This window comes from Phyllobates terribilis, unplaced genomic scaffold (genome assembly GCF_046119375.1).
Source record: "Phyllobates terribilis strain yellow unplaced genomic scaffold, ASM4611937v1 Scaffold_9__5_contigs__length_417890890, whole genome shotgun sequence".
Lineage (NCBI taxonomy): Eukaryota > Metazoa > Chordata > Amphibia > Anura > Dendrobatidae > Phyllobates > Phyllobates terribilis.
The window spans coordinates 351,835,412-351,859,792 of record NW_027362769.1 but is presented as its reverse complement, the minus strand read 5'-3'; the positions used below and the strand labels follow the sequence as shown (position 1 = coordinate 351,859,792).

Genomic DNA, 24,381 nt, shown 5'->3' with positions numbered 1-24,381 from the left:
TCAGCGAGCCAGTGACCCTCTAATTAAGGGCAAAGTATAATGATAGTAGACTTAAAGGGGTTGACTGGGTATAGGTTTTTAATGATCAGATCAGTGGGGATCCGACACCTTGTGCTTCCACTGATCAACTGTATTATTTTTTTGGAGCGCAGCTCCATTCAAAGTGTAGCAGCCGCTGCTGGCCATTACCGTCTGCAGCAGCATGGCTCATGTTCTTTTCAATAGAAGATGTTCTCCAGTACCTTGCAGCATATGTTAATATGTTACGATTTAATCGGACCTGCACTCAGCAGCTCCATTCAAAGCATCTACATCCAGCCGCTGGACTAAAAAAAACAGCTGATCTGTGGGGGCGCCGGCTGTCGGACCTCCATCGATCTATCGATCTGCTATTGATAACCTATGCATGGACAACCCCTTTAATATTATTGCAAAGCCAATGTGGCGGTTAACAAATTGTCCTGGATCCTGCTCTTGGCAATAAACTGGTCTTTCTGTGGGAAGCCGTGGCCGCCCCAGGAAATGTAATATATCATGGAGGCCATTCACTTGAGGAGCCCTCTATTCTGGATCATAGCAGGACATCCTGAGCAGGTCACAGCTTGTGTATGTTGCAGACCAAAAAGAGAAAAGTTCCCCGTTATAATAAGTCTTCCTACTGTCGCCATTATTTTTTTTTTTTCCCACTAGTTTTGATAAATCTCAAATTTTTACCACAGTTGGGCTTTTAAATATGCAAATTAATATTATATTATTAGTTAAAACCACTAACAATTGTTGGCGTAGAAGGGAGGAGGGGAGAGGAATTGTAGAAAGCTTACCACGTTGTCGATTTCAAAATCATATGTCAGCCGGAATCCATCCTGAGGGTGCCGCACCCATTGGTGATCACAAGCAAATGAAAAGGGAAATCCACCGGCACATACAACAGGAAATAATTAAAAATTGTTCTTTATTGAAGAAAAAATGAAAATATGCTAAAATGAAACCAACATCGTCCTATGAATAAGGGTGTTGTATACACCAGAAATGCGTCAGGTTTCTGAGGTTTCATTTTAGCATGTTTTAGTTTTTTCTTCAATAAAGAACAATTTTTAATTATTTCCTGTTGGATGTGCCGGTGGATTTCCCTTTTCCTTTTCACTAACAATTGTTGCTGTAGATGATTTATATATTTAATTTTATTCTGCTCTATTCAGGGAAATGAGAGAAAATAATGCCTTACTGAAAGAAGAGGTGGAATCGCTGCGCAGAGCTGCTGAACGCTATGACCAGATGAAGGAAAATCTGGTAACTTTAGAGCTGGATAAAGAGGTAAGTGACACTCAGCCAAATAATCCTGACAATCTTTTCCAGTGTGCACCATTTGCCATGTTGATAACATAAGGTGGGGTCCCTTCCTCCGGACATCCCTCAATGAGCCCAGTGGGTAGAGCCTCTAAGTAGTGTCTAGTTTGGGTCTAGTTGTGCTACATTTCACTTGTCATGGTTGCTGCAAACAAGATGAAATGATGACCTCAACATTCCCTTTCAAAGTCAAGTGTTTAAGAACTTAACTACCTCCGGACCACCCATAGGAGATAAACATCCCGGTGGTCCCCATTATACTTTGCATTGACTTTCGAAAATGTCACTGCAAAGTATAGCTGCTGCAGGAGCAGGTAGATGGTTGTTAGACACAGCCAAACTCTCCATTTAGAAGGCAGAGAGGGTTTGTTACCATCTCTGCCTTCCTGATCAGTGTATACATAGAGCTGAACGAACACTTAGAATATAGAATAAGAATCTCTGACAGTGCTTCCTCCTCCGGACTCGGCAGCCATGTGATCGCTGTGTTTCGGGAAGGAAACAGGAGCTGCAGAGTCCTGGGTGTCCCAATCAGCCCCAGTTATAGACGGAATCTGTAATTAAATGTTAAAATACTTACCAAAGGTCTTTTTATGATTTTATGGAGCTATTGCACAAATGTATGAAATAAAAAATAAAAAAAGAGGGGGGGGGGCTGCTGTCAATCCAAATCACTCTTATTAGCTTTGCCCTTGTAAAACAACAAAAAAAAAAGTGTCTGATATCTAAAAGTAATAAACTTTATTCATTAGAGCAGGAAAGTTTCAGCCATATAATTCAGCCACTGTGTATGGAGCGGGGCCAGCTCCACACACACCTCCCTGCAAAAAGGATGCTTCGCCCATGTTTTTGCAGGAAGGGGCTGTAGCAACAAAATTGTTACTCAAAATGAGTTACTCCATGTTACTCCATGAGAGAGGCTGCAAAACTGTGTGTGAATCCAGTTTTTATGGTGGTCAATAAATGCTGATTCCTAGGTTATATATTCTACCAATGAACAAAATAAAATCTGCTTCTGTTTAGAGAAATATGTTCTGACTGAGTGTAATTTTTTGTATTATATAGAAACTACTTAAGAAGTTAAAGGGCTGGGAAAGCATGGAGCAAATGACTGGACTCAGCATCAAGTAAGTGCCTAGTATATGATCATGTGGAGTATGACGGTGTACATGGGGTGAAATCTACACTGACATCTGCAGGATAACCTCACCCTCTGCGGTTTTCTAATCCCCTTTGTGATAATAACTCTGAATTGCTTCTTCCTATCTCAGTGATTCTTAGATTTTTTTTCCTGACACATTGTACTTTGTGTTAGGGGTAATTTAGTTCCATGTGATTTTGTTTTATTTTATGAAAATATCTGAAGTTTAATTACAATTTCGAAAAATTAGTAATTTTCAAACTTTTATTTTTTACGCCCTTAAATGAGATGGGCATATGATATAAAATGGTTAATAAATAACATTTACCATACATCTACTTTATGTCGGCATCATCTGTAATGCTGGTTGCTCCAGCGATCTGAACCGGCTCCATAAGCAGTCACCACTTCCAAATCCTCTGTAGACCCCCGGAGCTGCTTGTGCTAGATCTGCTGGAAGGTGACTATGCCTCAGTTTATTATTTTTTTATATTTATTTAGTTTATTATTTTTTAATCAATCCATGCTTTAAAAAAATACTATCGGATAACCCCCTTTAATCCTTAAGTACTTCATAGTTATTAACACAAACTGGAAAAATTTGGCAAAATTTTGCTTTCGCCTCAATTTTTTTTTTTTCATTTTCACGAGTCGCGATAGGAGAAAATAGACACCACAATTTGTTAAGCAGTGACATTGGGGTGACAGGACCGTGGATAATAGGCCCTGCCATTAGTAGACTTGACACTAGGTGAAAAAAAAAAAAAAAAAAAAAAAAAAAGTGGCTCCCCCCGGTGGGCTTTACGCCTAGTGTCAGTAGGAGGCAGATATGACTTATATCAGGTATTCAGCATTTTTTTTCTTTGTCTCAGTCTTTTAAAGGGACTCTGGCAATACAAATTGACTGTTCAAGCCAAGCACAAGCGCTTGGTGCACCCTTGGTGTGGCCACACATTGTTCATCTTCCCAGCTGCTCGTTTCCCATCTATCTCCGCCATTCTGACTCTACAGGAGTTAGAGGAGGGTGTAGACAGAGGGAAAACAAGTAGATGGGAACGTGCACTGAACTGTTTGGCCACACCAAGGGTGCACCGAGCACCTGTGCTTGGTTTGAACAGTCATTTTGTATTGCTCTCTTTTAAAAGGTTTATCCAGAATTTTTAAGAACGAGGTAACTGTTGAAAAGGTGTTCAAACAATAAAATAACACCAGTTAGTTTGAACAATTTGCGCCAACAGATTTTCTGTAAATGCATCTTGCGCTTCCTCGAAAATAGCAAAACCAAAAGCGTCCATGTTTTCGCTGCTTGTTCAGTGTTTGCACAGAGCTTGTGAGAATTGTTACCTTTACACCTTGCACTGCACAGGATGGCGTCGCTGCTTTATAGGAGATTTTAATGACTGAATTTCAATGGCAACCAGCCGAATTATGAATGCAGTTCTGGGGTATAATGTCAGTGAAACAAATCCCAGCAGATGGGAACGTTTCCTAGAATGTAAGGTGCTCAACAACCGACTACTAACTGATTCGCAGTCGTTTTACAGCAGAATAAAGGAAACGTTTTATTTTACAGAAATAATAGACAGAAAATAGAATCTTTCCTCGATTGCTTACTTATTCCTAAATGGGGATATGAAGAGCCGGTGATTTACCAGTAAATTACTTTTGCCATTTTTCTGCTCATAATGAAATCCAATTATAATGGATCCATATGTGTTTCCGATCCTCCTCGTAATCACCAGCATCTGTCACTGCACCCCTCCCCCGACCCTTCCTGCGTGCGGCGAGGCGCCCTGTCTGACGGATGCCGGTCCGCCGCCCGTCCTCCCCTCGCCGCCGTCCTTCCCTTGGTATTCCACCTAAGTGACTTTCTGGTTGGCGAGAAGAAGAGAGAAAAAAAATTTGCTTTTACTTACTTCAAGCTGTTCGTGTTTAATGAAGTAATTTAGCAGCGGGAGACAAATGAAAATGAGTGACAAGGTTTTTTTTTTTTCCCCTAATATTTTTATTTTCCCTCAGTCTAATAACATCTTCATTTAAAATGAGACGATTCAGAGGAAGCAGCGAGATTTTGATTAAGCCACGTAACAACGAGAATGAATATGTATTTATTAAAGAACGGTGGGAAAAGATATGGGGGGGATTTTAATTGTGCCCAAGGAAATAATTTATGGCCGCGCTTTAACTTGCTTTAGGCGGATTTCATACTGTTTCCAATTTGGAAAAAAAAAAATTGATAATGGAAGGTTGGGGAATGGGGGATTGGATCAGCGTGGATGCTGTGACTGATGTGGTGTCATGAAGGAGGTAGGAATCGTTTGTAATAAATATATTATATATTCACATGGCCAAAAGTCACCATCTCTCTACGTAAATTCATCCATACTTTATTTGGCATTATCAGTACAAAACTGTGCACCCGCTGGAAGCCGCTGCACTCAGCCGTACATTACCAAGCACAATGCTGAGCGTCGGATTGAGTGGTGTAAAGCTGTCACCACTGGACTCTGGAGGAAACGTGTTCTGTGCAGTGACGGATCACACTTCTTTATCTGGCGTCTGATGGAGGAGTCTGGGTTTGGTGATTCCAGGAGAACGTTACCCCCTGACTGCATTGTGCCGCTGTACAGATGGTGGAGGAGGATAATACTATGGGCTGTTATTAGGGGTCGTCCTTGGGCCCTTAGTTCCAGTGAAGGGAAATCTAAATGCTTCAGCACCAGACTTTTTGGATAATTGTAGCTTCCAACTTTGTGGGAAAAGTTTAGGGAAGACCCTTTTCTGTTCCCCTTGAGTGTGCCCGATGCACAAGCTCCATACCGACATGGAGGGGGAGTTTGGTGGAAGGCCGACACAGCCTGGACCACAATCTCATCCAACACCTTTGGGATGAAAGAGAACAAAGACAACATCAGGGTCTGACCTCACGAATACTTTTCTGGATGAAGGGGCAAAAAATCCCACAAAAGCTTCCAAAATCTTGTATGATTATTTCCCAGAAGAATGGACGTTATTGTAGCTACAAAGGGACCAACGCCATGTTTAGTGATGTTTGCATATGGCGATACAGTTGCACCCCCAATATTGCTTTGAGATTAGCAAAAGAAAAACCTCACCATTCCTGCCCATTCACTTTCCCTGGCTGTCTTCATCAGTCCCATAGACTCCTATGGAGCATGCACACAACCTCTTCATTCATAGAGGGGACTCAAGGACCTCCATTCTCACGATCCAGCAATTGGACCCCCCGGCCATCATACACTTATCACCTGTCCAGTGGATTAGACTTAAAGGGGTATTCCCATCTCCAAGATCCTATCCCAATATGTAGTAGGTGTAATAATAATATTAGCAAATCTCTCCAATTAGAAATGTAGTATAGTTATTCTGATTCCCTATGTCGCTTACCCCATGTGCAGGGCATTGCAATAGCTTAAGTATCCAAACAATTGTCACTATATGTGTGGTTGTAACCATGGATACCTAAGCTACTGCAATGCCATGCACATGGGGTAAGTGACATAGCTAATCAGAAGAACTATACTACATTTATAATTGGAGGTATTTGCTAATATTATTACTATTACATCTACTTAGTGGGATAGGATCTTGGAGATGTGAATGCTCCTTTTAAGTTTTGTTTATGGAAAACCATTTTGATGACATCTTTGTACTGCAAGACCCCAATTCATCAAATAGTTTGTGCCACAAATTGAACATAAAACTGATAGGAATACGTTTGCATAAATAGTTGTGAAAATAATGTTGACACTTGCTGTGTTTTTTTTTTTCTTTTATAAAGTTCCACTAACATTTTGAAAAGTAGCAAAGCAAGAGGCGCGGTATAGGATCAACGGAGCCCAAAATCATCATAACCTACACCATAATGAGGCGTAAAGTAAGACAAAGACAAGGCATGACTGGGTGCCGGGCTGCTGAAAATGGCACGAAGTTCAATAAGAGGCACACACCCCAGGCTTAAAGGGAACCTGCCATGTCCCCAAATGCTATTAAACTGCAGACATGGGGTTAATTTGATGAATCTGCTCCTACGTGCTTTCCTGATATGTCTAATCTTAAAAAAAAAAAAAAAAAAAAAAAAAAAACTATTATGAAGAATATTTTCTTAAAAACTTGCATTGTATTGTTCCTCTGTTATTCTTCCTGGACATTTTATGTGAAGAACTTAATTTTACTAGTTGGCTTTCTTTATTTTTTTTCTCCCGTTTTTTTTTTTTTTTTGCCTTGTCCAGTCAGTACTGACAGTGACAGACTCTGTAAGGCCACAGCTATATAAATACACAGGTGGATATATCTATATATGGTAATACATCTGTGCCTAATGCTTTTTCCGATATATATATATATATATATATATATATATATATATATATATATATAAAAAATATACACTAGATGGTGGCCCGATTCGAATGCATCGGTTATTCTAGAACAGGTATGCGGCCGACCGGGCGCAATCAGCAAAGCGGTGTTTAAATTTGGCGGCAATATCGATGATTGGTCGCGGGCGGCGGCCGCGACCAATCAGCGAACCGTGTTAGTGAGGACTGGAGAGCGTGTTTAAATTTGGCACCAAAATCGCTGATTAGTCGCGACCAATCAGCAGAGCGGTGTTTAAATTTGGCGGCAAGATCGGTGGTTGGTCGCGGCCGCTATTTAAATGTGGCGCCCAAATCGGTGATTGGTCGCGGGCCGCAACTTTTGCGGTAAGATCAGTGATTGGTCGGGTCCGAAGGCCGCAACCAATCATCGAATCGTCTTGGTGAGGACCGGGGAGCGGCGCTGCCTGTGCGGCTACTTCCGCTGCGAGAACCCGGGACATGAGCGGGCGCTCGCAGCAGAAGTATCCCGACCCGCAGCGCCGCTCCCCGGTCCTCCCTTCCTCATGGAGGTCAGCGACGCTGGCGGTCCTTCCGCTGTTACCGGCCGGGAGATGAGCGCCTCGCGCCGCTCATCTCCCGGCTGCATCTCCGTCCCGCAGATGGGTCCGGCGGTCGAGGTCCTTCTGCTGGTACCAGCCGGGAGATGAGCGCCTCGCGCCGCTCATCTCCCGGCTGCATCGCCGCTGAGCTCCATCCCGCAGATGAGCCGCTAACTGCCGCCATCTTTTTTCAGAAATCCCGCGGCGCTGATTGGCCGCTGCCGGACCAATGAGCGACGCTGGATTTCCTAGACAGACAGACATATACAGTACAGACCAAAAGTTTGGACACACCTTCTCATTTAAAGATTTTTCTGTATTTTCATGACTATGAAAATTGTACATTCACACTGAAGGCATCAAAACTATGAATTAACACACGTGGAATTATATACTAACCAAAAAAGTGTGAAACAACTGAAAATATGTCTTATATTTTAGGTTCTTCAAAGTAGCCACCTTTTGCTTTGATGACTGCTTTGCACACTCTTGGCATTCTCTTGATGAGCTTCAAGAGGTAGTCACCGGAAATGGTTTTCACTTCACAGGTTTGCCCTGTCAGGTTTAATAAGTGGGATTTCTTGCCTTATAAATGGGGTTGGGACCATCAGTTGTGTTGTGCAGAAGTCTGGTGGATACACAGCTGATAGTCCTACTGAATAGACTGTTAGAATTTGTATTATGGCAAGAAAAAAGCAGCCAAGTAAAGAAAAACAAGTGGCCATCATTACTTTAAGAAATGAAGGTCAGTCAGTGTGAAAAATTGGGCAAACTTTGAAAGTGTCCCCAAGTGCAGTTGCAAAAACCATCAAGAACTACAAAGAAACTGGCTCACATGAGGACTGCCCCAGGAAAGGAAGACCAAGAGTCACCTCTGCTTCTGAGGATAAGTTTATCCGAGTCACCAGCCTCAGAAATCGCAGGCTAACAGCAGCTCAGATTAGAGACCAGGTCAATGTCACACAGAGTTCTAGCAGCAGACACATCTCTACAACAACTGTTAAGAGGAGACTTTGTGCAGCAGGCCTTCATGGTAAAATAGCTGCTAGGAAACCACTGCTAAGGACAAGCAACAAGCAGAAGAGACTTGTTTGGGCTAAAGAACACAAGGAATGGACATTAGACCAGTGGAAATCTGTGCTTTGGTCTGATGAGTCCAAATTTGAGATTTTGGTTCCAACCACCGTGTCTTTGTGCGACGCAGAAAAGGTGAATGGATGGACTCTACATGCCTGGTTCCCACCGTGAAGCATGGAGGAGGAGGTGTGATGGTGTGGGGGTGCTTTGCTGGTGACACTGTTGGGGATTTATTCAAAATTGAAGGCATACTGAACCAGCATGGCTACCACAGCATCTTGCAGCGGCATGCTATTCCATCCGGTTTGCGTTTAGTTGGACCATCATTTATTTTTCAACAGGACAATGACCCCAAACACACCTCCAGGCTGTGTAAGGGCTATTTGACCAAGAATGAGAGTGATGGGGTGCTGCGCCAGATGACCTGGCCTCCACAGTCACCAGACCTGAACCCAATCGAGATGGTTTGGGGTGAGCTGGACCGCAGAGTGAAGGCAAAAGGGCCAACAAGTGCTAAGCATCTCTGGGAACTCATTCAAGATTGTTGGAAGGCCATTTCCGGTGACTACCTCTTGAAACTCATCAAGAGAATGCCAAGAGTGTGCAAAGCAGTCATCAAAGCAAAAGGTGGCTACTTTGAAGAACCTAGAATATAAGACATATTTTCAGTTGTTTCACACTTTTTTGTTAAGTATATAATTCCACATGTGTTAATTCATAGTTTTGATGCCTTCAGTGTGAATGTACAATTTTCATAGTCATGAAAATACAGAAAAATCTTTAAATGAGGTGTGTCCAAACTTTTGGTCTGTACTGTATATATTATTATTTTTTTTTTTTTTGGGTGGTAGCGACCTTTGTTCCTTTTTGAGTTTTCTCTGTAAATTCATTTAGGATTATTAGGCCTGTTCTGAACTCTAGCAATCTGTAAAAAGTCCAGCGTTCAGTGCAAGAAAAATTCCTTAACTTATCCACCAGATGGCGATAGCTCTTCTGATTTAAAGCTATTATTTATTTATTTTTTTGCTCTGGTTCTGATGCTTTTACACTACCGTTCAAAACTTTGGGGTCATTTAGAAATGTCATTATTTTTGAAAGAAAAGCTCATTTTTTTTCAATGAAGCTAACATTAAATGAATCAGAAATCCACTCTATACATTGTTAATGTGGTAAATGACTATTTTAGCTGCAAACGTCTTGTTTTTATTGCAATATCTACATAGGTGAATAGAGGCCCATTTCCAACAACCACTACTCCAGTGTTTTAATGGTACATTGTGTTTGCTAACTGTGTAAGAAGGCTAATGGATGTTTAGAAAACCCTTGCACAAGTATGTTAGCCCAGCTGAAAACTATTTGGCTGATTTGAGAAGCTATAAAATTGACCTTCCTTTGAGCTAGTTGAGAACCTGGAGCATTACATTTATTTGTTCTATGAAACTCTCAAAATGGCCAGAAAAAGAGAACTTTCATGTGAAACTCGACAGTCTATTCTTGTTCTTAGAAATGAAGGCTATTCCATGAGAGAGATTGCCAAGAAACTGAAGATTGCCTGTAACGGTGTGTACTACTCCCTTCAGAGGAGAGCACAAACAGGCTCTAACCAGAGTAGAAAGAGAAGTGAGAGGCCCCGCTGCACAACTGAGCAACAAGACAAGCACATTAGAGTCTCTGGTTTGAGAAATCGATGCCTCACAGCTCCTCAACTGGCAGCTTCATTAAATAGTACACGCGAAACGCCAGTGTCAACGTCTACAGTGAAGAGGCGACTCTGGGATGCTGGTCTTCAGGGCAAAGTGGCAAAGAAAAAGCCACATCAGAGACTGGCTAATAAAAGGAAAGATTAATATGGGCAAAAGAACACAGACATTGGACAGAGGAAGATTGGAAAAAAGTTTTATGGACAGACAAATCAAAGTTTGAGGTGTTTGGATCACACAGAAGAACATTTGTGAGACGCAGAACAACTGAAAAGATGCTGGAAGAGTGCCTGACGCCATCTGTCAAGCATGGTGGAGGTAATGTGATGGTCTGGGGTTGCTTTGGTGCTGGTAAAGTGGGAGATTTGTACAAAGTAAATGGGATTTTGAATAATGAAGGCTATCACTCCATTTTGCAACACCATGCCATACCGTGTAGACAGCGCTTGATTGGAGCCAATTTCATCCTACAACAGGACAATGACCCAAAGCACACCTCCAAATTATATATGAACTATTTAGGGAAGAAGCAGGCAGCTGGTATTCTATCTGTAATGGAGTGGCCAGCGCAGTCACCAGATCTCAACCCCATTGAGCTGTTGTGGGAGCAGCTTGACCGTATGGTACGCAAAAAGTGCCCATCAAGCCAATCCAACTTGTGGAGGGGCTTCAGGAAGCATGGGGGGAAATTTCTCAAGATTACCTCAGCAAATTAACGGCTAGAATGCCAAAGGTCTGCAATGCTGGAATTGCTGCAAAGGAGCATTCTGTGACCAAAGCAAAGTTTGAAGGAGAAAATTATTCTTTCTAATAAAAATCATTATTTCTAACCTTGTCAATGTCTGGACTATATTTTCTAATCATTTTACAACTCATTTGATAAATAAAAGTATGAGTATTCATGGAAAACACAAAATTGTCTGGGTGACCCCAAACTTTTGAACCGTAGTGTACATTTCATGTTCTGATACTCCATTCATTTATGATTAGAGGGGGCCTGATTTCTTAATAATAGAGGGGCCCAAAGCACTGATTTATCACTTCCCCTTCTTTCCTTGCAGAGCAGCGCCTGGTCCGCCTGGCTTTTCAGGTAATTTTAACTGGCCCGGTGCTGAGACCCCTTTATTCTAATAATGGGTGGGGGTTCCAGAGATTTGACCTCTTACTGATAAAGTGATTTAAGTTTACATTTTTGTGATGCGAATACCTCTTTAAGTAAACTTCCAAAATATTTGGGGTCCCATTCATCAGACGTTTTATGCCAAAGTTAAATTGTCGCACTTTTTTGCACAACTCCTACATTTCTGCGACAGTCAGACCTTTCTGTGATTAACCATGAGCCGGCGATGACACCCTCCTGTCCATTTGACTCCCTTAATGAGCTGAGACAGGATTGATGCGTCCATTCTTTACATCACGAGCTGTGCCAGACGTGCAACTCAGCAATGTCTTCTATGGCCGCCTGCACGGGCCATTGCCATTCATAGAGGCATCTGGCTTCTTGGAGGAGATTTGTGGATTATATCCAAATGTCTAACGCGGACTAACACTAGCTTCCTGCCAACTTTCCAATGATACGGCTTTCTCTAATAATTGCAGCTCAGCTTATTACAAGCCTTAGCTGAATTAAATTGTTCTTCTCAAAAGAATATTTTCCTTTTCTTTTGATAGGCATTATTGTCTCTTTTTTTTTATTCTTTCCTTCCTAATGGGTAACATATAATGTAATAAGCATCTGGTCCCAGCCAAATGTACAGCTTTGGCTATTTTTTTATAACCTAACCCAGCTTTACTCTTCTCCACAGCTTTATCCCTGACATGTCCGGTGTGCGCCTTGGTTTTTCTGATGATGTTTGATCGTTAATGTTTTGAAACAACTGAGCTGTGGATCTTTGCAGCTCCTCCAGAATGTCCATGGGCCTCTTGGCCTCTCCTTCAATTAGTGCTCTCCTTGCTTGGGATGTCAGTTTAGGTGGATGACCATGTCTTGGTAGGTTTGCAGTTGTGCCATACTCCTTCCATTTTTTGTATGATGGATTGAACAGTGCTCTGTGAGATGTTCAGAGCTTGGGTTATTTTTTTTTATATCCTAACCTGGCATTACTCTTCTTCACAACTTTATCCCTGACCTGTCCGGTGTGTTCCCTGGTTTTTCTGATGCTGTTTGATCCCTAATGTTTTCAAACAAACCTCTGAGGCCTTCACAGAACAGCTGTAGTTATACTGAGAATAAATTACACATTGATGGACTCAGTTTACTAATTATGTGACTTCTGGGGTCAATGGGTGACCCAGGATTTTATGTAGGGGTATCAGACTACAGGGGGGCTGGATAGAAAGGCAAGTCACGATTTAAGTTTGTAGGTGTAACTTGAAAGAATGTGGATAAGTTTACAAGGTATGAATACTTTTTCAAGGCTGTGTGATTATTTTAAAGTTTTTATCCAAAATTTGCATAAAGACAAAGTGTCCCCCTCAACCTTGTCCATGCAGCACCTGAGCATCATTGAAAGTGGCAGCCGGTTTGGGAACCACTCTGAGCCAGAAAGGAGAGATACTCTATTTATGACATACTAGATGGTGGCCCGATTCTAACGCATCGGGTATTCTAGAATAGGTATGCGGCCGACCGGGCGCAGTCAGCAGAGCGGTATTTAAATTTGGCGCCAAAATCACTGATTGGTCGAGGCTGGTAACCGCGACCAATTAGCAAAGCGGTGTTAAAACTTGGCGCCTATATCGCAGATTGGTCACGGCCGGTGGTCGCGACTAATCAGCAGAGCGTTATTTAAATTTGGCGCCAATAATGGTGATTGGTCACGGCCGCGACTATTCAGCAGAGCGGTGTTTAAATTTGTCGCCAATAATGCTGGTAATTCGTGACCGGTAACCGCGACCAATGAGCAGAGCGGTGTTTAAATTTGGCGCCAATATCGCTGATTGGTCACGGCCGGTGGTTGCGACTAATCAGCACAGCAGGGTTTAAATTTGGCGCCAATGCTGCTCATTGGTCGCGGCCGGCCATCGCGCCCAATCAGCGTCGTATTAGTGTGGGCCCGGGAGCGGCGCTGCTTGTGCGGCTCCTTATTAGCGAGGACCGGGGAGCGGCGCTGCCTGTGCGGCTCCTTCTGCTGCGAGAAGCCGGGAGATGAGCGGCTACTCGCAGCAGAAGCATCCCGACCGGCGGCGCCGCTCCCCGGTCCTCCGTTCACACTTGCTGTCGGGAGATCAGCGGGCCAAGCCGCTGATCTTCCGACGTTAGCCGCATGGAGGTCAGCGGCGCCGGTCGGGGTAGTTGTGCTGCTAGCGCCGCTCATCTCCCCGCTGCATCGCCGCTGACCTCCGTCCGGCAGATGAGCCGCTAACGGCCGCCATCTTTTTTCAGAAATCCCGCGGCGCTGATTGGCCGCTGCCGGACCAATGAGCGACGAGGGATTTCCTGGACAGACAGACAGACAGACGGGATAAGACAATTATATATATAGATGAATGACCGCCCAAATAGGCATTTTCTGCAGAAGGTGATATGCAGTGTCTGGCTGCAGTTTCACCATGGAACATCAGTTGTTTGCTGGGGGTCCCAGGAGAAGAACCTGGGACGATCATCTGATCACTTCCAAGGCTGACCTCCAAAAGCATATCCCCAGTGATACACTAATATTCAATTTATTGTGTTCTCACCTTAGGCGTGTTACATATGCACCCTAGATGGTCTGATAGATGCGGGTCCCACTTTTGCAACATGCACCTATCTCTAGAATGTGGGTATCTTTGGGGTCCTCCAGTGCATGCAAGAAGTGTCTTTGTTGGAATTACTCATTTAATTTTCTAATCTAGAAATGGGTGGCTCTATGCTGTTTTGTTAATTTCGTTCATTGACACTGTTCATTTTAGTATAAGGCAGTGTAGGAAGGGAATCTCATAACTGCAGTCCTTAACTTCCTCTGTGTGGAGAGAGAGAGTGTGAGGGAGTGAGAGAGACAAAAATAGAATAACTTGATTATTCCATTAAAGAATTTTTAAACAATGGCAAGTACTGTGTCTGTGCAAAGAACTTTTTCTTCAATGAAGTCCTGTGATTAGAGCAGCATCAGCGCTAGAGTAGAGCAGTGTGTGATTCCAGCAGCATCAGCGCTAGAGCAGTGTGTGATTCCAGCAGCATCAGCGCTAGAGCAGTGTGTGATTCCAGCAGCATCAGCGCTAGAGTAGAGCAGTGTGTGATTCCAGCAGCATCAGCGCTAGAGCAGTGTATGATTCCAGCAGCATCAGCGCTAGAGCAGTGTATGATTCCAGCAGCATCAGCGCTAGAGTAGAGCAGTGTGTGATTCCAGCAGCATCAGCGCTAGAGCAGTGTGTGATTCCAGCAGCATCAGCGCTAGAGCAGTGTATGATTCCAGCAGCATCAGCGCTAGAGTAGAGCAGTGTGTGATTCCAGCAGCATCAGCGCTAGAGCAGTGTGTGATTCCAGCAGCATCAGCGCTAGAGCAGTGTGTGATTCCAGCAGCATCAGCGCTAGAGCAGTGTGTGATTCCAGCAGCATCAGCGCTAGAGCAGTGTGTGATTCCAGCAGCATCAGCGCTAGAGTAGAGCAGTGTGTGATTCCAGCAGCATCAGCGCTAGAGCCGTGTGTGATTCCAGCAGCATCAGCGCTAGAGTAGAGCAGTGTGTGATTCCAGCAGCATCAGCGCTAGAGTAGAGCAGTGTGTGATTCCAGCAGCATCAGCGCTAGAGCAGTGTGTGATTCCAGCAGCATCAGCGCTAGAGCAGTGTGTGATTCCAGCAGCATCAGCGCTAGAGCAGTGTGTGATTCCAGCAGCATCAGCGCTAGAGCAGTGTGTGATTCCAGCAGCATCAGCGCTAGAGCAGTGTGTGATTCCAGCAGCATCAGCGCTAGAGCCGTGTGTGATTCCAGCAGCATCAGCGCTAGAGCAGTGTATGATTCCAGCAGCATCAGCGCTAGAGCAGTGTATGATTCCAGCAGCATCAGCGCTAGAGCAGTGTATGATTCCAGCAGCATCAGCGCTAGAGTAGAGCAGTGTGTGATTCCAGCAGCATCAGCGCTAGAGTAGAGCAGTGTGTGATTCCAGCAGCATCAGCGCTAGAGCAGTGTGTGATTCCAGCAGCATCAGCGCTAGAGCAGTGTATGATTCCAGCAGCATCAGCGCTAGAGTAGAGCAGTGTGTGATTCCAGCAGCATCAGCGCTAGAGTAGAGCAGTGTGTGATTCCAGCAGCATCAGCGCTAGAGCAGTGTGTGATTCCAGCAGCATCAGCGCTAGAGCAGTGTGTGATTCCAGCAGCATCAGCGCTAGAGCAGTGTGTGATTCCAGCAGCATCAGCGCTAGAGCAGTGTGTGATTCCAGCAGCATCAGCGCTAGAGCAGTGTGTGATTCCAGCAGCATCAGCGCTAGAGCAGTGTGTGATTCCAGCAGCATCAGCGCTAGAGCAGTGTGTGATTCCAGCAGCATCAGCGCTAGAGTAGAGCAGTGTGTGATTCCAGCAGCATCAGCGCTAGAGCCGTGTGTGATTCCAGCAGCATCAGCGCTAGAGTAGAGCAGTGTGTGATTCCAGCAGCATCAGCGCTAGAGTAGAGCAGTGTGTGATTCCAGCAGCATCAGCGCTAGAGTAGAGCAGTGTGTGATTCCAGCAGCATCAGCGCTAGAGCAGTGTGTGATTCCAGCAGCATCAGCGCTAGAGTAGAGCAGTGTGTGATTCCAGCAGCATCAGCGCTAGAGCCGTGTGTGATTCCAGCAGCATCAGCGCTAGAGCCGTGTGTGATTCCAGCAGCATCCGCGCTAGAGCCGTGTGTGATTCCAGCAGCATCAGCGCTAGAGTCGTGTGTGATTCCAGCAGCATCAGCGCTAGAGTAGAGCAGTGTGTGATTCCAGCAGCATCAGCGCTAGAGCCGTGTGTGATTCCAGCAGCATCAGCGCTAGAGTAGAGCAGTGTGTGATTCCAGCAGCATCAGCGCTAGAGCAGTGTGTGATTACAGCAGCATCAGCGCTAGAGCAGTGTGTGATTCCAGCAGCATCAGCGCTAGTAGAGCAGTGTGTGATTCCAGCAGCATCAGCGCTAGAGCAGTGTGTGATTCCAGCAGCATCAGCGCTAGTCGTGTGTGATTCCAGCAGCATCAGCGCTAGAGTAGAGCAGTGTGTGATTCCAGCAGCATCAGCGCTAGAGCCGTGTGTGATTCCAGCAGCATCAGCGCTAGAGTAGAGCAGTGTGTGATTCCAGCAGCATCAGCGCTAGAGTAGAGCAGTGTGTGATTCCAGCAGCATCAGCGCTAGAGCAGTGTGTGATTCCAGCAGCATCAGCGCTAGAGTAGAGCAGTGTGTAGGAGTATACCGCTAAGGAAGCTGGAAGGATTGGACAGTGATCACGCCGGCTGGTAGAGATGGCGGCTGAGAACAAGTTTCAACTCTCTTGTATCGGTCACGTCCGACAACGATAACTGCTCATTTTTAATGATTTCAGAATGTCTGAAGTGAAAATGGCTGAGCTATCACCAGGAGGATCAGAGAGCGGTGTCTGCGCTGTGTGACATACATGTGTAGGTTGCATGTATCGCACGTTATCATCCTTCCTGGCGTTTGCATCTCTGGCTGCTTTGTCTTCTGGGGCTCTCCTTTTTTTTTCTTACAAGTTCCTTGGATCCAGACGCTTCTCTCAGGGATTGATGCCGTTCCCGTGTCTCTGATCCTTGCCTGCTGCAGCCAGATGACACTGTGCGACTGCCCTACTGCCTGCGGCTACACACATCACGCTTGAGCCTGCTGATTTTGCTCGGCACAGTGAAGGCGAAACGGGGACAAGACCGGCCTATTATTAGAATTGTCTCCCTCCTTTGCCTTCCATCTTTTCACTAGCTGATGACCTAGGCGACCTGAAGATTACAGGCCGAAGGTTCGTTTAAAGGCTTCTTTCAGAAGGAAGCTGCACTCGGGACAATTTTTTCTCTTTTAAAATATGAATTTGAGTTAATGGGAAAATCTGGTTATTAAATAAAAAAATATTCACACGCTGTGCTTTCTAATTGGGTGTTTTCGTAGTGACCTCCACCTCACAAGTGACTCGCTTAAATATTTTATGTCTAACCTGCATATTTTGAAACTTTTTTACATTATATATATATATATATATATATATATATATATATATATATATATATATATATATATATATCAGTACAGACCAAAGGTTTGGACACACCTTCTCATTTAAAGATTTTTCTGTATTTTCAGGACTATGAAAATTGTACATTCACACTGAAGGCATCAAAACTATGAATTAACACCTGTGGAATTATATACTTAACAAAAAAGTGTGAAACAACTGAAAATATGTCTTATATTCTAGATTCTTCAAAGTAGCCACCTTTTGCTTTGATGACTGCTTTGCACACTCTTGGCATTCTCTTGATGAGCTTCAAGAGGTAGTCACCGGAAATGGTCTTCCAACAATCTTGAAGGAGTTCCCAGAGATGCTTAGCACTTGTTGACCCTTTTGCCTTCACTCTGCGGTCCAGCTCACCCCAAACCATCTCGATTGGGTTCAGGTTTGGTGACTGTGGAGGCCAGGTCATCTGGCGTAGCACCCCATCACTCTCCTTCTTGGTCAAATAACCCTTACACAGCCTGGAGGTGTGTTTGGGGTCATTGTCCTGTTGAAAAATAAATGATGGTCCAACTAAACGCAAACCGGGTGGAATAGCATGCCGCTGCAAGATGCTGTGGTAGCCATGCTGGTTCAGTATGCCTTCAATTTTGAATAAATTCCCAACAGTGTCACCAGCTAAGCACCCCCACACCATCACACCTCCTCCTCCATGCTTCACGGTGGGAACCAGGCATGTAGAGTCCATCCGTTCACCTTTTCTGCATCGCACAAAGAACCAAAGATCTCAAATTTGGACTCATCAGACCAAAGCACAGATTTCCACTGGTCTAATGTCCATTCCTTGTGTTCTTTAGCCCAAACAAGTCTCTTCTGCTTGTTGCCGGTCCTTAGCAGTGGTTTCCTAGCAGCTATTTTACCATGAAGGCCTGCTGCACAAAGTCTCCTCTTAACAGTTGTTGTAGAGATGTGTCTGGTGCTAGAACTCTGTGTGGCATTGACCTGGTCTCTAATCTGAGCTGCTGTTAGCCTGCGATTTCTGAGGCTGGTGACTCGGATAAACTTATCCTCAGAAGCAGAGGTGACTCTTGGTCTTCCTTTCCTGGGGCGGTCCTCATGTGAGCCAGTTTCTTTGTAGCACTTGATGGTTTTTGCAACTGCACTTGGGGACACTTTCAAAGTTTGTCCAATTTTTCGCACTGACTGACCTTCATTTCTTAAAGTAATGATGGCCACTCGTTTTTCTTTACTTAGCTGCTTTTTTCTTGCCATAATACAAATTCTAACAGTCTATTCAGTAGGACTATCAGCTGTGTATCCACCTGACTTCTGCACAACACAACTAATGGTCCCAACCACATTTATAAGGCAAGAAATCCCACTTATCAAACCTGACAGGGCACACCTGTGAAGTGAAAACCATTTCCGGTGACTACCTCTTGAAGCTCATCAAGAGAATGCCAAGAGTGTGCAAAGCAGTCATCAAAGCAAAAGGTGGCTACTTTGAAGAACCTAGAATATAAGACATATTTTCAGTTGTTTCACACTTTTTTGTTAAGTATATAATTCCACATGTGTTAATTCATAGTTTTGATGCCTTCAGTGTGAATGTACAATTTTCATAATCATGAAAATACAGAAAAATCTTTAATTGAGGTGTGTCCAAACTTTTGGTCTGTAGTGTGTGTGTGTGTGTGTGAATGTATTACTTTTCCTGGTGTGACATTTACCTTTGTACGGTGTAGTTACCTGCCGCCTACACAGTGCACTCTGCTGTGGGTCAATCACTTCTCCTCACTACATGCAGCCTCACATCCTGCAGCTGCATCCCCCTCCTCCATATCTGCTAGTTACTGTATTATGGCAGACCCAGTGGTTTACAATGCTAGCAGACATATTCATGTACTACTGTGTTATGCTTTTTGTTTTTTTTGTTGGTATGAACGGTCGTTTCTGAATAGACTTTTGTTTTCCATTGAGGCCTGTGAAGTCCTTTTTTTATGTGACTTATTCAGAACTTTTGCATTACAAGTGTTTAAAGGCAACCTAACCGCTGATGTATGCTGTCCGATCCACTATCAGACACTATGCATGATCTCAGCCAGGTATGTTTGGCTCTGAAAAGCTGCGGCGTTTCGGAGAAAATCATGATTTAATAACCGCTGAGGACCAAGCCGTATGACAGACTAGTCGAACAGGCGGGTCCCCAGCTACTTTTCCGCACCCATTGCCCTGAATTGACAGGTCTACCCCTCATGCATATATAGGTGGAGAATTGTCACTCCAGGACAGTGAGCAGGGAGAAGCCACCAGGAACCAAGATGCACAGGAGACTAGTCAGACAGGTGGTCCCTGGTGCTTCTCCCCGCCCACTGCCCTGGATTGACATGTCTATCTGTCACGGGTGTGTCAGGTGTGACAGACAGTCGCTCTGGAGCTGGCTGCACAAGGTCACTGCGCTTGGTATTGCATACGCCTTCTTGATCCTCTCATCTCTTTAGTATTGTTATATCTTTCTACCTTTAGGAACCAGCAGTTTCCTCCACCTTCTGCTGCTGATAGACACACCCTTGCTTGCCTTGGTAGTTAAAAACTCTGTTTCTCCAGAGAGTCGCCGGTGATAGTTCTATGTACCTCTGTGTTGGCTTGGAGCAGTAGCAGTTGGCTATTTTCTTCCCTGGTGCACTTGGAGGACAGTTGACGTTAGCTTGAGCAGACACCAGAGAGATAAGTGTATCCCCTTTGTTTGTCTACATTGTTGTCTTTAGTTTGACTAGTGCTCCCCCTGCCACCTCCCTAACTAGGGCCAAGCTCTAGGGATATTCAGGGTTTAGGTTCCTGCTCGGCGATAGGTGTGGAACCTATATAGGGACGGTAGGGAAGTCAGGGTGATATTAGATCTGCCTAGGGGTCTCCACTCCCCTTTCCCTAGTGTTTGGGCTTCCTTCCCTTCTTTCCTTCGTGTGGCACTTAGTCTTTCCCTCACCTTGCGTGACACTATCCCTATGAGCGTGTATAGAGAGAGACCTGTCACTCCTGGGTAGCAGGAGGGGAGAAGCTGCCAGGGACCTGCCTGTCCGACTAGTCTCCTGTGCATCTTGTTCTCCGGCGGCTTTTAAAGTATTTTTCTCGTTCGTCTCATTTGGGGACACAGAACTATGGAATAGTCTGCTGCCACCTGGAGGCTGACACTATTATTGCATCTAAATAAAATTAGCTCCTCCCCAGCAGGCTATACCTCTCCTGCTGGAGCCTGGCTTCCTCTGTCTTGGTAGGAAGATACTGCAGGTGGCAGTAGCCCAGACTTACGCTCCAGTTACTGCGGAAGAATAGGTGGTAACGCTATGATATTTAATATTATCCCACCCTAGGGACCCATTGTTCTGTGTCACCCAATGAGACAAATGAGAAAAGTAGATTAGTCGTAGTCTTCTTTTGGGGACACAGTTCCGTCCCTTTGTTGCCCGGTTGGGTGTGCAGTCATGTTTTTTCTTGCCTTAATTCTTTTCTTTTATCCTACTACGGCTTTATCACAAAACTGAGGAAGCCTGACTCCAGCAGGCGAGGTATAGTCTGCTGGGGAGGAGCCAATTTTATTTAGATGCAATAATAGTGCCAGCCTCAAAGTGGCAGCAGATTATTCCATGGTTGTGTGTCCCCAAATGAAGCCTACGAGAAACAGATTATATGGTGAGTACAAAAAATCTACTTTTTCCCCTATTAAACACTGCAGCGTTTGAGTCAAGCACCCCTGGCTCTGGCTTAACTCTTGACGCCAGTGTAATACTTGCTGCCTGTGGATCGGGCAGCATGTATCAGCTGTCAGGTTCACTTTAGTCACTGCTGTTTCAACAAACTTTGCCAAAATCAACAGTACAAATGATTCTAAGAAACTTTGTAACATTGAAATCTGCTTCTTTCTCCATTTTTGAGCCACTTCTTTCCCCGATTCCTGAACTCACCCTATATAAAATAGCTCAAATCCATCTTGGCCTAAGAACGATGGACTTCCAACTCATTGCGGTGTCTATGGAGAGGGAACGGGGAGGATAGAGGAGCACAATGCACAATGAGAGACCAGGCAGACACAGACAACTTGTGCTGCAGATTTTAGCAAATGCATTTCACTTCAGTGTTGGATTCACAGCTACAATGATTGGTACTTCTGTAAAATGTTCTCCATGTTGCTGCTGTTCTCTGTATACTAAAGAAAAAGAGCAGAATGCCATATCTCTGTCTTGTGTATGGGAGCCCTCATTGCAGCTCAGTTGTCCCTGAGCTTGTGGGTAGCTCAGGGACAACTGAGCTAGATCAGGGACAACTGAAAATTAGAGAGATTGCAAAGGGGAGAACTGGTGAAAACTGCAGGATTCAAGACATTAATAGTCAGAAAGTGTTATTCTTAGTGTGTACACACATGATAGCTTATTCTGAAGTTACCTGAAATTAGAGGAACATGGATATAAACATAATAGGTGCCAGGACCAGGGATTTATGATTTGACCTTAAATAGCTTAGAAATTCATGAGAATTTAGGATTTTTTGTTTAGATTTTTGCTGATAAAATTATTGGCGGTGGGTGGCCATCTTCATTTCCAGTGTTTCTCATGCACACAAGCGCCCCCAACCACACTTTGTTCACAAAATTGCAACATAGCTCAATTCCAAGACATACATCTGTAATATAACCGGGGATGCGTGTCTGTATGAAGCCTTTATAGACTGCGCATGTGCGACGCGCAGTCTGGAGAAGACCTCAGCTAGCCTTTACAGGTAAGAGGAGTGTATGGAGCTGGAGATCGCGGTATACTTAGACACTGAACGCATACCGCGATCTCCAGCGCCATACTTAGATACTTGCCCGACCGGGAGGAGCGTTGCCGCGGCGCCTCTCTTCGCCGGAGACCGGGGCAGGAGTGAGGCGTTGGATCGGCGCATGCGCATAGCGCTATCCGGCGCCATTTTACTGAAGACACATTTGCAGTGTGTCTTCAGCAAAATGGCGCCGGACAGCGCTGTGCTCCTGCGCTGCACTCCTCCCCCGGCCTGTGGCAGAACAGGACACAGCAGTGCTGCAGCACAGAGAAGAAAGGTGAGTATAAGTGTTTCTTTTTTTATATGTGTGTACAGTGTGAAAGGGATGAGGGGTACCACACATACCAGGATTGGGGGATGAGGGGACCATGCATACCAGGATTGGGGGATGAGGGGACCATGCATACCAGGATTGGGGGGTGAGGGGACAATGCATACCAGGATTGGGGGGTTAGGGGACCATGCATACCAGGATTGGGGGTGAGGGGTACCACACATGCCAGGATTGGGGGGTGAGGGGTACCACACATACCAGGATTGGAGGGTGAGGGGACCATGCATACCAGGATTGGGGGGTGAGGGGGCCATGCATACCAGGATTGGGGGGTGAGGGGTGCCATGCATACCAGAATAAGGATGAGGGGTGCCATGCATACTAGGATGAGGGATTGGGTGCCTTGCCTACCAGGTTTCTGGGATGAGGAAACCATGCATACCAGAATTGGTATGAGGGGTGCCATGCATACCAGGATGAGGGGTGCCATGTATACCAGAATTGGGGATGAGGGAGCCATGCATACCAGGATGGGGGTGAGGGACCCATACATATCAGGATTGGGGGTGAGGGGTGCCATGCATACCCAGATTGGGGATGAGGGGTACCATGCATACCAGGATTGGGGATGAGGGAGCCATGCATACCAGGATGGGGGTGAGGGAGCCTTACATACCAGGATTGGGGGTGAGGGGTGTCATGCATACCAGGATTGGGGATGAGGGGTACCTTGCATACCAGGATTGGGGATGAGGGGTACCATGCATACCAGGACTGGGGGTGAGGGGTGCCATGCATACCGGGATTGGGGGTGAGGGGTGCCATGCATACCGGGATTGGATTGGGGGTGAGGGGTGCCATGCATACCGGGATTGGATTGGATTGGGGGTGAGGGGTGCCATGCATACCGGGATAGTATGGTGGGGACAGGATTGGGCAGCGCAAATACCAGTAGGGGGCCGCACATACCAGCATGGGAGACCATATACCAATAAAAATGCTCGCCACCCGGGCGTAGAACGGGTTCAATAGCTAGTGTTTAATTATGGAGACTGGCAAGGAGAAACTATGAGAAGGATCTGCAGTACTTGGCATCATGGCCCTTTTTAAAGATTTTATGAGGATAAGAAGGACCCCAAGTGCTCAGACAATGAAGGTATAACCTCTAGTGGAAAAACTCTCTTAAAAGGTTAGTTTGTAAACCATTTTCATTAATAATTTACGGACCGCTCATAAACTATAGACGACTAGGTGGTCTTCATTCTACTCTGCAGTGACATTCTAATACGTCACTGCAAAGTAAAGCAGCTGTGTGGCACAGGCAGATTCCCCACAGAGAAGGCAGACATGGTTTATTACCTTCTCTGCCTTCCTACGTGCTGAATAAGCGACATAGATATTGTATAGGAAGTGCTTACCTTTCTCTGCTGTGTAGTCAGGGGGCTTTAACTTGGGCTAATAACAAAGCAAAAAACAACTATTTGCTGAAATGCTCCTCAAAGGTTTTTTATGACCTTATAAATAAAAAGTGGGGAAAAACAAATAAATACAGTGCTGCCAATACAAATCATTGTTACTAGCCCGCCTCTGTCGGAACAAAAGTAAAATGTGTCCAATATATAATGATAATTCTTACGGAACAGGGATTGAAATTTTAAATGTATTTTAGTGGTCCCTTGTGGTCATAAAAGGAAAAAAAAAAAAAAAATGTGAAAAACAAACACCTTTCCATTATTTTCCCACCGATATCAAGAAAAAAAATGGTTTAAAAAATATCATAAATATTATTGCCCCCACAAAAAAAGATGCCAAAATTATTTGAATTTCCAAACTGGTATGGAAAAAAAATGACTGGGCTGCAACTGGCTCCAATTCTCCTAACATATAGCTTTTATGTAGACTCGTCTCTATGACTGTCGACGATAAACAAACCCGATCTCGCAGTTCTACTTCCCGTCATCTTGCCAACATTCG

The 24,381-nt window shown here is 44.8% G+C and overlaps 1 protein-coding gene across 2 annotated transcripts in view; it reads left to right on the top strand.

Moving 5' to 3' along the window:
• The window catches only part of MAD1L1 (mitotic arrest deficient 1 like 1), a 751,355-nt gene that overhangs the window by 17,207 nt on the left and 709,767 nt on the right, over positions 1-24,381 (top strand). For both annotated transcript variants that reach the window (XM_073648135.1, XM_073648136.1), the window contains exons 8-9: positions 1,200-1,314; positions 2,413-2,474. In XM_073648135.1, the coding sequence (XP_073504236.1) occupies positions 1,200-1,314; positions 2,413-2,474 (177 nt within the window). The remainder of the gene's footprint in view (positions 1-1,199; positions 1,315-2,412; positions 2,475-24,381) is intronic.